The following is a 14,216-nucleotide window of genomic DNA, read 5'->3' as shown; positions in this document are numbered from 1 at the left end:
GGTGCTTGAACTGTCGAATCGTCGTTGATTGAGTAGAAGAGGAGGAGAGATGCGATACCGGGAAGGGCAGTTAGCTCAAAGCTGAATTGTCGCTCTCTCTTATCGATTAAGAGCTATCGTCCTCAGATGAAGAGGAGATGGACTGTCAACTCAAGGAGATAACTCGGAGTGAGGCGAGTCGAAGACGTCGGGGTCCGTTTTCTTTATCCAATTCTAGATCGTGGAGGGGACGAGTTTTGTGGCGGGGCTTCCGTACTATCTAGTTGGCGGGGTACATCATTTTGCACACTGAATTGTTAGCGGTCTTCAGCGACCGTTCTCGGGTTGGCCACTGGACGTTAGCAGCCATGACGCACCCGACGGTACATGGAGACGGCTATCGTGTAAGTGATGACCCATGTACCGACGTGGCTCGAGCTTTAAATTTCAGCCACTTTACTATCGCTTGCAGAACACAATAGCTTCAAATCTTGAGTGGAAACGTCCCGTCAACACCCAAGTCGACCCAATTGATGCGATTCTGGGTCGTATCATGCCTGCGTACCAATGCCATTGCTGCACCAAAGGCTCATGAGCTGCGCCACGGCTCGGCGTGCTTTGTCTAGCCTCTCCTCCAGCTCAATTCGACATCCGATAATTGCCCACACCAAAACTACGACTCTCGGAGCAACCTCACGACGGTTCTACGCTATCGACCTTACTTCAATAGACGAAAAATGGCGCCAGAGATGGAGAGAGTCTAATGAGACTTCCAGGGCCTTCGAAAAGGGGACAGGCGGCCAAGATAAGCATTATGTGCTGCCAATGTTTCCATATCCCTCGGGCACACTCCATTTGGGGCACTTGCGAGTATACTCCATAGCCGATGTCGTCGCCCGATTCCGAACACTAAGGGGCGAAAAAGTCATGTTGCCTATGGGATGGGACGCCTTCGGTCTACCAGCTGAGAACGCTGCAATTGAACGAGGAGTTGCCCCAGAAAAATGGACAAGAAGTAACATGGCCAAGATGAAGGAGCAGTTGGAACTCATGAATGGGAGTTGGGATTGGGATCGTGTAGGTTCTGTCTCATGTAGATCATGATTCCTGTTCTAATAATTCTTTTAGGAGTTATCAACTTGTGATCCCGAATTCTACAAACACACACAGAAGCTATTCCTTATGTTGCACGAGAGAGGTCTTGCCTACCAAGCCGAAGCTGAGGTCAACTGGGACCCTGTGGATAAAACAGTTCTTGCTAACGAGCAGGTTGACGCCAATGGCAACTCGTGGAGGTCCGGTGTCAAGGTCGAGAAGCGCAAACTCAAGCAGTGGTTTTTCCGCATCTCTGAGTTCCGTGAAGCCCTTCTCGAGGAGCTTGAGGCACTTGCAAAGGAAAATGCTTGGCCGGAGAGAGTGCTGGCTCAGCAGAAGAATTGGCTGGGTAAATCAACCGGCGCTTCAGTCAAATTCCCTGTTCTAGCCATGGGCCACGATATTCATGCAGCGATCGAAGTATTCACCACTCGACCTGATACACTCTTCGGCGTACAGTATGTGGCTCTTGCTGCCAGTCATCCAATCGTAGCTAAGCTCGCGGCTTCGAACCCTGAACTACAAGCTTTCATTGACACCATCCCTGGTCTGCCTGCGGATTCCAAGGTCGGCTATTTGTTGCCTCACCTGCGGGCTATTAACCCACTTGCGTATCATGAGGAGACTCCCGATGCCACCAAGGTCTCGCTGCCTGTTTATGTTGCGCCATATGTCTTGGGTGATTATGGTGAGGGTGCTGTTATGGGTGTTCCTGGTCACGATCTGCGGGATAATGCGTTCTGGAAAGAACATCACTACGATGTGCCTGTCCGACAAGTTCTCTCTGCATCAGAGGATGAGTCAACAACAGCTATGAAGAACGAGCCCTTTGTCGAGCATGGCGTTATGACCGAACATAGTGGTTCCTTCAAGGGCAAGAATTCAGTGGCTGCTGGTGAAGAAATTGTCAGGCTGCTTGAGAAGGCTGATCTTGCAAAGCCTGTCGAGAAGTGGCGTCTCCGAGACTGGTTGATCAGCCGACAACGGTACTGGGGCACTCCTATTCCCATCATTCACTGCGACTCCTGCGGCCCGATTCCTGTGCCAGACGAACAGCTTCCTGTAAAACTTCCTGAGGTGGACTGGGCAGAGACGCGTAATGGAAGTCCTTTGGAGTCGTCTCCTGAATTTGTCAATACGACTTGTCCCAAGTGTAACAGCCCTGCTCGACGAGATACAGACACTATGGATACTTTTGTTGATTCGAGCTGGTACTATGCTCGGTTTGCTGATCCCCATAACCAGGAACAGCTATTTTCTCCTGAAGCGGGCAGAACACTTCCCGTCGATACCTATATCGGGGGTATCGAGCATGCGATTCTCCATCTTCTTTATTCCCGCTTCGTTTTCAAGTTTTTGGCGTCAACCCCTCTGCTTCCCCAGTACAACGAGGACAACCACAAGTCTGCGGAGCCTTTCAAGCGCCTCATCACTCAGGGCATGGTCCATGGCAGAACATACATCAACCCTGACAACGGTCGCTTCCTCAAGCCCGATGAAGTTGACCTGACTGATCCCAATCAGCCCAAAGTGGTATCATCTGGCAAAACGGCCAATGTCTCTTTCGAGAAGATGTCAAAGTCAAAATACAACGGGGTTGACCCCTCAGAGTTCATCTCGAAATACGGTGCTGATGCTACTCGCGCCCACATGCTGTTCCAAGCCCCTGTTGGTGACGTGCTCAACTGGGACGAGGCCAAGATTTCCGGAGTCACCCGCTGGCTCCAGCGACTCCACGATCAGATTATAGCCATTGCTGCAGAAACCGCTGACCAAACAACTACCGCCCGAGGATATCTTGTTGGGAAACATAAGAGTCTTGGTTCTGCGTCTACGGAAGAGCTCAAACAGTGGGATGCTGAAGGAGCCATTTGGCGGCATCTCCAACGAACCATCACATCAATTACTACATCTTATGAGGAAGTATACTCCCTTAACACTGTGGTATCGGATCTTATGATCCTGACTAATACCTTGGCTGAAAACGATGCTGCCAGCCCGATTGTCAAGCATGAAGCAGCTCGTGCTCTAGTTTCTATGATGGCACCCATCACGCCTGCATTTGCCGAAGAATGCTGGGCTCTTCTTTGCCCCTCCGCATCCTCCATCTTCTCGTCCACCAGCTTCCCTGTGCCGGACAACTCCCTCGCCGAACTCGTTCGCCCGCGAATACAGCCTTGTGCTGTACAGGTCAATGGCAAGGTGCGCGGTGTGGTCGATATTCCCGCCCCTCCAGCTGAGCTGTCAGGCGATGAGCTTCGGGATTGGATGGTCAGGGAGATTCTTGCTACTAAGGAGGGGGCTGCGCGGTTTTCCGAGGGCCCATACGATTTGCGCGCCGCCAAGAGGGCGATTCCTGTAAGAGGAGGCAAGACGATCAATTTTGTATTAAAGTAAACGTCGTGATCCGGTCAAGACGGCTGTACCATATCTGTAAAATAGAGACAATAGAAAGTGATAGACGTTTGGTGCTTTGCAGCGCTGCTGAGCTCGAGCTATCATTATGCGAAGCGAAGTTGATAGTATACAGACTATTCGGGTCGTCCTAAGTCACAAGAGAATGTCATTCACATTCCTATACTCAACAAAAATGTGCTACTACCGAAGCTGTAGGCAATGAACGAAATAACGAACAATACATTCTATGGGGGAAAAACCTGCCCTTTATATGTCTACGGTATCGCCAGACTTATTAATCAAGTGGGACAACGTGGCCGAGTGGTTAAGGCGATGCCCTGCTATCTCTTCGAGACATCATAGGCATTGTGTTCGCACGCGTAGGTTCGAATCCTGCCGTTGTCGATCTTTTTTGCATTTCTTTTCTTCTTATTTTGGTCTTCTTGCTCAGCAGAAACAAACTGCGTATTTTCGTGATGTTGTGATGTCTCGACGTAGTGGTGGGTGGGACTGCCTCAGCACTTGTCGCTCGCCGAGCCAAAGTGCGAATAATTTAGATATTAATGGTTTTTTACATTTTTCTCTTATTCTATGAGACTTCTTTCTATTCTATGTTACGATGTATGCAAGACAAGGATTTGTATCTCACATCTTGGTAGTATAAGAACGCGGACTTTGTGGTTACTTGACTGCTCCTGTGGGCCATTAGAGTTCAATATAATATAAAACACTCTACAACTTAAGCAACTAATTTATTGTCCATTTTGGTTATGCATGGACCAGAGTTTATCTTTACAGAGACACTGCTAGTTTCCATGAAATGATATTAGTGTTCAGTCTGTATACGTACGTATATTCTGTTTATTTCAATTCTGCAGAGGGTGAGAGCTCAGATATGTCGTAGTGCCAGCTTAGATATCCAAGATCAATGCCAGGGGAGTCAGATCAAGAGGTCGCATCAACATGAGGGAGGTTGGCATGAAAGCTACTATTAGCTTGTGGCCATGCTGATATTATTGAGCCTGATGCTAAGCCCAAGCTGAGTCCTCTCCAGCTGTCCAAATGCAGCCACCATATCGTGTGCCCTGAACAACCATGTCTATCTGCCATTTGATAGGCCATATGACCCCGCGATGCCCAAAATGTATTGCTCATGGTCCGTATTCTATCATGCAATGCAGATCGTGTTGCCGAGAGTTTCCAATGCACAAACCAAAACAGCACCCACAAAGATGCACCAGTACAGTGTTCGTCGCTGTTTTTCTAGTCAAACACGATTATGTCACTCGCTGCGCTCTGCTCTTCGCTCCTCATCCAACAATCTCTGATTCTCCCGATCGCTAGACTGCGGCTTCTCTGAGTCATGGTACAGAACGTAGTGTTGGATGATGAAGATGGTATCGTAAACCATGCTGATGTTGCCAAGAGCAAACTTGACCGGGTTACCGGTGATACCGCTCCAGTCGCGCTGCTGATAACTATCGATGGCCTGCTGACTGACGCTAAGGACACCGCCAGTAAGATCCAGTAAGATCTGGGAGATGCTCCAACCGTCGGTGCTCTGGTTGTTGTAGTTGGTAACGATTTGGGGAGTATACTTGATCAAGGTGACAATAAGTTTGACATAGCCTACGGCGTAGACAATATCAAGGGCAACCCAGTCATAAACGGCATCGTTTCCGGGAGATGAAGCAACAATAACACATGTCAAAAGAACCCCAGTGATACAGCCGGCTGCTACCCCTAGAATAAACCGGCTGGGTCGGTTTCCAGAGTTCGGGGTGAATCCCCACAGCGATGGAGCGAAATACTGTGAGGTTGTGATGATGGACAAGAACAGAGCGTGGAGAGCAAAAGTGATGTCGTTGAATTGCACAGTAGACTCGAGGCCTCTGTGTCTCGCAGCATACTGAGCGCGGATTTCTGGTGAATAGTAGAAGGCTACATTCGAGCTAAAGTATGCAGCAAAACCTGATAGGTACGAACACTGTTAGTATGATGAGACGAACTGTACGAGATATGGACTAGGATGTGATCAAGTCCAGGATTCCGGGAGGGCATGGCGACAAACCGTCGGGCTGACTGAGGTACTGAGGTGAGAGAGGAGAGGGTGTATATTGTTCATTCTTACACTCATACCATGCCATTCACTAGGCCCTGGGGGTACGGGTATAAGGACACATTGCTGCTGGGCACTCACCGAGGACGTTGATAAAGGGGAAATCGATAGTTGTGCCGCTGGTGGAGCGACGACGCCAGTTCAGCAAGGGCTGGGGATAGAAGGACGCGCTCCAGGCGAGGAAATAAATCCATCCAAAGAGGCCTGAAAGGAACGTGAGGAAGCCGACAGCCATTATTATCTACAGTCTCGTATCCTGGCGTTGTTACGCGTCAAGACTGAGATGAGGTGAAAAGGAGAGAGAATGAGGGAAGTCGATGCTCATGAGAGAGAGTCGAGGCTGTTGAGGACTCTAGCGATGAATCGTGTGACCGTGGAGATGAATGAATGAGTCTTGGGATGAGACATCAAGCGAACCCTCATGTGCTCTGACGCCATCTCAGTACGTATTTTCGTGACTTCTAATACCAAATCAAGACCCAATGGAAGCGGTTGCACAAGTGTGGCTGATGTACCGACTGTGGCTGCATGAGCCAAATAGGAATAGCCGATCAATCTAACAACTCTAGGTCTCATCGTGATGGAAATGTTGGATATGGAATTGCCAATTAATCGCTGTGAACTGAATCGGAGAGAAGAGGAACTCAGTGTGACGAAGAACCACCTTCAAGATGCCGATGCTTGCTTCGCCTTATCTTGATCAAAGCTTCATGTTACAGCTCGCTCATCAACCACACGGAGAAGATCCGAGCAGATTTGATTTCACTCAAAACAAATGCAACAATAAGACCGAGAAGAGATGATGCTAATACTCCAAGAATATTAGAAGCTTGGGCATTGACCCGTGAATCATAGCATCAAAGAAGCTTCCATCTACGGGAATTGCCCGAAGACGCCCTGACATCTTGAACGAGTGGATCCATCTTTGACCTTGCACGCCCCCTCGAAGATGTTGTTTTATTTTCTAGAACGTGTTTAACATGATGCTTCTCACCTTAGACCCTTGTCTCGGTAGCGAGCGGTGTGGGAATTGCAGAGCCGCAGCCGTAGCCGCAGCCGCAGGATCATGCCAGAAGTGAAAAAGCACGCCAGACGAGGCCAGACGAGGCTCAAAATGTGGGCCCCGTAGATAGGTAGTGATGAGAAGAATCGGAAGAGGCCGGACACGATCTATATGAGACTGGGAGGTCCCTGGCGGGTTATTCTCTTGAGAGAGTTGTCGTCGTCGGTAGGATCGGAGCCGAAGTGGGCATCGTGAACCAAATGGAATGCGCGGTAAGTTTCTTTTTATTTTATTTTTACACTGCCGGTTGGTTTAGGTCGCATTATCTACTGCATCGTCGACGGTGGCTGCATACTGATGCATGCCGTGCTATTTCCGAGCCTTTGCGAATCAGTGGTCTGGAAACCCACATGAGTCGACTTATTCTGAGAGGAAAACATCAAACAATGGAGCTCGCAGGGGTTGAGGAGAACTGGGAATGGAGGCAGGTTGATTTGATGACGGCGTTCAGCCTCCGTTTCCAGCCGCCCCTCAGCCTCTGTGATCAAGATTGCACTCAACACCATGAGATTGAGGCGTTACACATTCATCTTCCGTGATCGTGACGTATCTATCTTGACGATTCCACCATCAACACTTAATCAATCATCTTGAAGGAGAGAAACACCAATTAACCATCGCAAAGCCTAGACCCTGATCCTAGATCGCTAGAGGTTTAAAAAAGGGGGCCTCTCTGGCTCCCGATCTTAACCCTTGCCAAACTGTGGATTCGACGGCCGTTCCGTATGGGGCATCGCTCGGCACCGGGACGGTACTTGTCACCTTATGCTCAGCTCATGAATATCAGTATCAGTATGGAGTATGAGTCTCAGTCTCAGTCTCATATCTGTGGCTGTATGTACTAACTCTGACACGAAGATCCGTATTATTTCCTAGACGCCCGGCATTCGGCATTTTGCAACTCTATGCCTTGATGCAACACCACAGCAATACACAGTTCTACCGTCACCGCCATCAAATCAATCTCTTTTTTTTTTTGACTCGTCACCAGGTACATAACTAATAGTCTGGTCTTGATGGCTGGCTGCACAACCTTTACTTAGGAGATCGGCACTTGCTTATGCTCACTTCGTCAATTCAGCTCACAAGAGTTAAAGCCAGCGCGAGTCAGCTCAGCTTATCTCGCTGACAGGTATGGATGTATGCCACTAAGATCAAGACACATTTGGATACAGCAAGAAGAAAAAAAGCGATAATTCAATCTTTCGGTCAACGTCAGTCACCGTGTGATGTGATCCATTCGTTCATTGCAGGGTGTGTAGCTAAGATAAAGATTCTATGTACATGCATACCTATCTTCGAATGGAACCAATTGTCACCCAAATATCAATTGCGTGGCTCAGAAAGTGACCTTGGTTCCCACACAATCATGAGCGATTCTGCATGTACCATCCCATCCCGTCCCCGTCCTTGGTCTAACCCGTAATCCCTGTAATCTTTTCAGTTCCGGGCCCTGGCGTCTCGTAAGTTCAAGGTCAGAACCTGGGAGGGTGTGTCCGTCAATCGGCCATGTCCACGACCACGTCTAATTCAAGGTCAATTCTCTTGACTCACCTTGTAATGTCTAATGCATATATATCATCTCTCAGTCTCCTCCTTTCTTGCTTCCTCTCCCCTTCGTATCATTCCCAACAACAAAAACAACATATCTATACACGCTCATCAATCTTATCATATCATAAGACTCAACGCCTCAAAGATCGGCACTACAACACCAACACCACCATTGGATAACATCATTCAAGCCAACAACAGCTAGCCTACCTAGTCATTCATCAGTCTAGCAGCTCTCCCAACTTGATTTAAGATCTCGTCGACATCCGCTAGTCATCTCGACTCTGCTCAATCTACTCCCTGCCAATTTAAACCACCACTTGCATCACCATGGCCACTACTATCCAACAACAACAAGAACCCCATAAGACCGGCTTTCTTGACCTCCCGGTTGAGATTCGTCTGGAAATCTACGATGAACTCCTCCTCACAGCGCCTTACACCAGATGTGGCCGACCATGCCCTGAGCAAAAAGTCCACGCTTCTCTCCTCCGCACCAACCGCCAGATTCACGATGAAGCTACAGATCTTCTCTACGGCTGCAACACGTTCCTCTCTCACCCCACCCTGCTCACCTCTTTTCCCCGCCTCCGAAACTGGTACGGCCCCGTCAAGGAGTCATCCATCATCCCAAGCATCCGCCGCTTCCATACCCAAGTCCGCCTCGACGTCGATCTCCCCTACGACGCTGATGCCGTGACAAAAGCGTACAGCGGACTTGACGAGCTCACCATTGACGTCGTTCAGTCCATGTTCCTCGGCGTCGGATATCGCAATCTACGCATGTTTGAGGGTGTCAGGGGCGTCAAGAAGGTCAATGTCACTGGCAGCACAACTGGCTTCGAGGACTACGTCGAATGGCTCAAGATGTGCATGATGACTGAACCTGGTTCCAAGGTTCCCGAGTATGAACCTCAGCAGCAGGCTGGTTGGATCCAGAGACTAGCTACTGTTCACTATTAAGCTGCTTACTCTACTCTCATCTCCCGTTCAGCGAGTCTGCTTCGGTGTATGGGTTTATTGAATTTGAAGCAACGGCGAACAAAAGCATTAACGAACGTGACGGGTCTGCCTATTCACTTAGGCTTTGGAGTTTTGGTAATTCAACAGGCGTCGGAAAATGGAAATTTGATTTAGAGATTCCCACTGCGCAGAATGAAGGCGCATCAGATCAATTTCAGTTGTCAACCGTAATTTTGGCACTTCATAAATAATAGAATTATATCATTATATTAATCAGAGTCTCACTATTTTCAACAACACTGTAACAATATGGATTCTTTGTTCTACTGCGTCCACGCAACCTTCACAAGATGGTGGATGTTCAGTTGATTGAACACCTACTCATTGCGCCCGCAGCTGTACTTGAGGATTATTACATCACTAATATAAATGCATGAAAGTGCTAGAATTATATTACATATTTTATGATGTATCATGTGTAACTCTATCTAATAGCCACTGTGGGCCCGAAGAGCACCGGAATGTTGCATTTGATGTCACAAAAAGCATCATCCTCGTATGTTCTGGTCTCTAAGTACTGATGCAATTTCTATAATCAAACTTAGGTACAAGAGAGACCTATCATAAGGAAAAGGAGACAAGAGGCCGTTAAGTCTAAGTTCAGGATTACAGTCATGAACTCGTCAAACAATGAATGGCATGGCTTCAGTGTATAATGTATTGAATAGGAATTATGCTTTAGGATCTGTTTTCTGATCATCAGTTCATTTTCATTGTTTCGACCTAGATTCCTCAACGGTTCCGAGGCTCCCCTGTCAAGCGATTAAATTGCTGACATCTTTGACACTAAAGTCTCGAGTTATCTTGCCGCTCAAATCATCATGTTAATCAAATACGCTTCGTGAATGCGCCCTATTACATACACTTGATTCTCATGTAATAATAAACCGCCACACATAATTCATGAACACGTTTTGTTTTCCACAAAAAGATTCAAACAAGCTATAGTAACAATAACACTGAACTCTAAACATAACATAGTGAAGGGTGGTAAAAATACAGCTCCCATCATGCCCTTTGAATGCCCCAGAACGCCGAGTCTGATGCAAAAGAAGCAGACGCTCTCCCTCGCCCGCTCCGCTCCGCCAGGAACCGGATATCCGATTTATCTCTATCTCATCCTGCTTCTTTTTTGTATCCCATCTTCCATCTATCCCCGTTCTTTTGTCTTTGTCTTTCGCTCTAAATGAAAACATAGATCCAAAAGAGAGATTTCATCACAAGAGGTTTTCGGTCTTGCTGGGTATTGGGTCCGATGCAATATCTCCTCGGCTTTGTCCGGTAATTGACACGGGCGGGTCGTGCTTCGGACATCGAAGCCCGGTCATGGGCCGTTTATCGAGGCGTAATAGCCGAGCAGTCACCGGACAATCGCTTTCGTCAATCTTGCATCCTCTTTAACCTCGAGCAAAAACCTCAACTCTTCCGTTTTCTGGACTCTCCCCGTCATTTCTACCATTTTGTCCATCCATCTACTGACCACCACCGCCCATGATCTTGGGCAGCGATCGCCAGCCCTTCTCGTTGGGAAGCTTAACCTTGCCAAAGTCCTCATCAAGATCGAGGATCACTTTAAGGGCGTTGCGGCTGCGACCATATGGACTAGTGTCTAGGCTGCCCTTGACCGTCGACACAGCATCTGACACTCCTGTAGGAATCTTCTCCTTCTGAGTGCCAGGCATGGGTAGAAGAGTCTGAAGAACTTCATATGCAGCAAGGGTGAAGCCGAACTGAGGAGAAGATCGGAAAATACGCGCGGGACCACCCTTGAAGAAGGCAGTGAAGCCCTCCTCCTTCCAGATTGTCTTGGCTGCGTGTCGAAGACCGTTGTATGTGGCCTCGCCCTTGCGGGCTTCGACCTGAAGTCGGGTCTTGATCACATCACAGGGTGTCGTCAAGTAGGCAGCGGGCATACCGGCGATCGCACCAGCAGTCAGTAGCTGCAAAACACCCAGCTTGTTGGTCGGAGACTCGCCAAAGAAGTCCTTCTTGAGATGGCTGTAGGTAGGGAAGTAGATGGCCGAGAAGGGAACGTCACGAAGCAGACACGCCGAAGCACCCTTGTACAATCCAACGAGACCCAGATTGCGCACGATCCACATGGCCGATCGCTTCGGTGTTCCTTCGACGGTCTTGGCGACCTCGCCCTGAACTTGGAGTCGAATCTTGACAATCTCGAGAGGGTTGGTAAAGACCTGTGGTAGGCTGGTCAGTGGCGCTTCTATCAGGTTATGGATAATTTGGTGGACTTACAACTTGGCAGGCACCAGCAGAACCACCAGAAATCATCTCGAACAAGACTGTAATGTTGCCGTTCTTATCAGTGAAGTACTTTCGGGCAAGATCGTTCACGGTCAGCTTGATGGCCTTCTCTGGAGCAACACCAACCAGCTGGGGTAGCACGCCCGAGTAGAGACCACGGAATCCCTCATTACGGATGACCTTTTGGAAACAATCAATCGAGTTCTTGTAGAGGCGCTGACCGGGCTGGGCGCCTCGTTGGTTCTGCAGTCGCGTCTTCACCAAATCAATGGGGTACACCATGAAGGCACCAAAGGCACCAGCAACACTACCCAGAGCAAAATTGTAACCCGAGGTCAGAACACCCATCAGAATACCACCACCGGCAACCTTGGCCTTTGTAGCCTCGACGGCGTCGTAGATGGGGTTCCGCCACGAAGGATCAAGGACCTTAGCAAAATCAGAGAGTCCCAGGCGGCCAGAGGGTTCATCGAGACCGGCAAAGTGGAAAAGGATATCAGCTTCCATTGGCGTGAAAAGGGAGAAGCGTGTGAGCTTGGCAGCCTCGTTCAGGAACTCAGGACGAGTGATCTTGCCGTCCTTGCTCTGGTCAATGGCACGGCGCAAGATGAGCTCAACGAGATCCATCCCGCCGATGACGTTCTGGAAAGCGCGCACATTGGCGTATGAAATCTTAGAACCAATGGAGAGGTTGACGAGAGTGTGCAGATTGTCAAGAATATGCTCAGACAGCTTGTGGCGGGCAGTCTCGACAATGATGCGCTCAAACTCCTCACCACTGATGAAGCCATCGCCGTCCTTGTCAAGCTGGTGGAAGGCTTGCCGAATGCGCTCGCCTTGGAGACCGCGCAACATTTGGCAGAACTGAGGATAGTCGAGAGGGTGCCGGTGCTTCTTGTTACCAATGTAAATCTTGGCCCAATCGGAGTCCCAGTCGAAGGTTAGGTTGTCGGGGCCCTTGTTGAGCTCGTACAACGTGCGGAAATCGTCGTACTTGACAGAGCCGGTGCGCTCAACGTCAAAGAGGCGGAAAGCGATCTGATACTCGGCATCCGGCTTGTTGAGGAGGTGCTCGAAAATACCCCAGTCAGCAAGACTCACTTTGCCCTTGCCATTGACATCCGCGACGCTGAATAGAATGGAATATTGATCACGGGAGATCTTGTGCTGTTTTGGGAGTGGTTAGTAAGTCCTTGCGAGTATACAAGCTTGGCTACAGCTTGCTTGAAGCAGGAGTGCGTGACTCACGTAATCCTCACCCTCGGGCACAACAGCGTTGATAAACTCATCGGGCCCGAGGAACAGTTCGCCTGTCTCAGGGTCCTTGATAGCATGCTTGGTGAAGCGCGCCTTGGTGTGGGCAGCAAGCTGTTCAGGTTCGTGTGTGCCGATGACGGCCTCCTTGACGGCCTCCTTGGCCACAGCAAGCTTGGACATTGTATATTGTAGTCGCTCGGAGGGGTAAAGAAAATCTCCGGAAAGGATGGGTCGAGTTCACAGCAATTGGGTTGTCGGAAATAATCGAGCGATGCTCAGCAGGTCACAATCTGGATGTCTGAGGTGACTCGGAGTCGAATTAGTTTCGTAGTGTCCACTGGCAAGTGGTCCGACAACGGCTAAGCACGACGAAATTCTCTGGAGCAGCGCAAATAGCAGAAGCTAACAAGAGGCAGAAAGAGGTGCAAAGGACGAGATTTCCCTCGAACGATCGAAGTCAGCGGCAGGGAGAGAATGTCGGAGACGTATCGACGTAGCGAAAGGGAAGCGAAAGGAAGAGAAGCAGAAGCTGAAGAGGAGAGCAAAATGCGTCAATTGGGGAATTTCGAGATGGAGCGAAAGATGAGATAAATTTGCTATTCACTGGGCCATGCCAGGCCAGGCCGGTGGTTGGTCCGGGCGGGGGGGTGTGCTGTAGGTAGCGGGTGTGTGTCCGTGTTTTGAGCCTGCCCCAAGTATCTTTGAGTATTGCACATGACTAGAAATACCTGTTATTTGTGTGTACCTTGGCCAGCAGCTCCCTTCCATAAAGGTACCTAACCTACCTTACCTACCTAGAATGTGTCTTAGCTAACCACTGCTGCACTTGCTTCTTCCTCTGAAGCCCGCCAGGTTGGCAGCTGGAAGCGCACCTCTGGAAGCAACGTGGGGCTTGGGTGGTCTGAAGTCCGGACCAGCGGACAGGTATAGGGCGGACCGCTGCAACCGCGCTCACGTTTTTCTTTGTTCTCTTTAAATCGATGCCTTGCCTTGAAGGCCCTCAGGTAAGCAGAGTATTGGACAGTCAACGATCGAGGAATCTCGCTTCATTTTGGCAAGTTCAGGAGCACGCACCAATGACATGATAGCAACAAAGGTCACCAGTATCAGTCAACGATCTCCAAAGCGAATTGGGTGAAGATAGTGCCCTAGAAACTACTGCCCAGCTCGAGCGACGGTACCTTGAGATACATCTTCTCCTCTGGGTCCGTGGGGGGGGCATACATATCCATCTAATGGATCTAATCTGTGGGCCCCTTCCAAGTTGGCGCATCCCGGGCACCTCCTGGGCAAGGTCTTTTAACGAGCCTGGATATCAGTCGTTGCCTCAAAAGTTGAGCCTCAAGAAGGATATCATGGGTCAACTGCCAGACTCCTGAACGCCTCAAACCCACACAGATATCAGCAACTATGAGAATACACACCTGATATAAACCGCGTACAAAGGAAAACCACTGAATATGCTAT

At 49.2% G+C, this 14,216-nt stretch overlaps 4 protein-coding genes and 1 non-coding gene across 5 annotated transcripts; 3 read left to right on the top strand and 2 right to left on the bottom strand.

The window, feature by feature from the left end:
- Positions 1-570: 570 nt before the first annotated feature.
- FPRO_04473 (putative leucine--tRNA ligase precursor, mitochondrial) lies at positions 571-3,471 on the top strand (the record flags this gene model as incomplete). Its single annotated transcript, XM_031229987.1, has 2 exons — positions 571-1,056; positions 1,108-3,471. 2 exons carry the CDS (start codon positions 571-573, stop codon positions 3,469-3,471), a joined length of 2,850 nt encoding a protein of 949 aa, XP_031080169.1.
- Positions 3,472-3,778: 307 nt separating this feature from the next.
- tRNA lies at positions 3,779-3,876 on the top strand. The gene is given in 2 exon segments: positions 3,779-3,815; positions 3,833-3,876. It is a non-coding gene; the product is annotated as a tRNA-Ser (tRNA).
- Positions 3,877-4,753: 877 nt separating this feature from the next.
- Positions 4,754-5,825, bottom strand: FPRO_04472 (uncharacterized protein; the record flags this gene model as incomplete). Its single annotated transcript, XM_031229986.1, has 2 exons — positions 4,754-5,442; positions 5,672-5,825. 2 exons carry the CDS (start codon positions 5,823-5,825, stop codon positions 4,754-4,756), a joined length of 843 nt encoding a protein of 280 aa, XP_031080168.1.
- Positions 5,826-8,537: 2,712 nt separating this feature from the next.
- Positions 8,538-9,170, top strand: FPRO_04471 (uncharacterized protein; the record flags this gene model as incomplete). Its single annotated transcript, XM_031229985.1, has 1 exon — positions 8,538-9,170. The coding sequence occupies one exon, from the start codon at positions 8,538-8,540 to the stop codon at positions 9,168-9,170; it is 633 nt and encodes a 210-aa protein (XP_031080167.1).
- A 1,532-nt stretch (positions 9,171-10,702) lies between these two features.
- FPRO_04470 (putative mitochondrial carrier protein ARALAR1) lies at positions 10,703-12,929 on the bottom strand (the record flags this gene model as incomplete). The annotated part of the gene is made up of 3 exons (XM_031229984.1): positions 10,703-11,425; positions 11,484-12,659; positions 12,741-12,929. 3 exons carry the CDS (start codon positions 12,927-12,929, stop codon positions 10,703-10,705), a joined length of 2,088 nt encoding a protein of 695 aa, XP_031080166.1.
- Positions 12,930-14,216: the final 1,287 nt, after the last annotated feature.

The sequence above is a fragment of the Fusarium proliferatum genome (assembly GCF_900067095.1).
Source record: "Fusarium proliferatum ET1 genome assembly, contig: FPRO_scaffold004, whole genome shotgun sequence".
Classification (NCBI taxonomy): Eukaryota; Fungi; Ascomycota; class Sordariomycetes; order Hypocreales; family Nectriaceae; genus Fusarium; species Fusarium proliferatum.
This window is presented reverse-complemented; position numbering and strand designations above follow the sequence as displayed.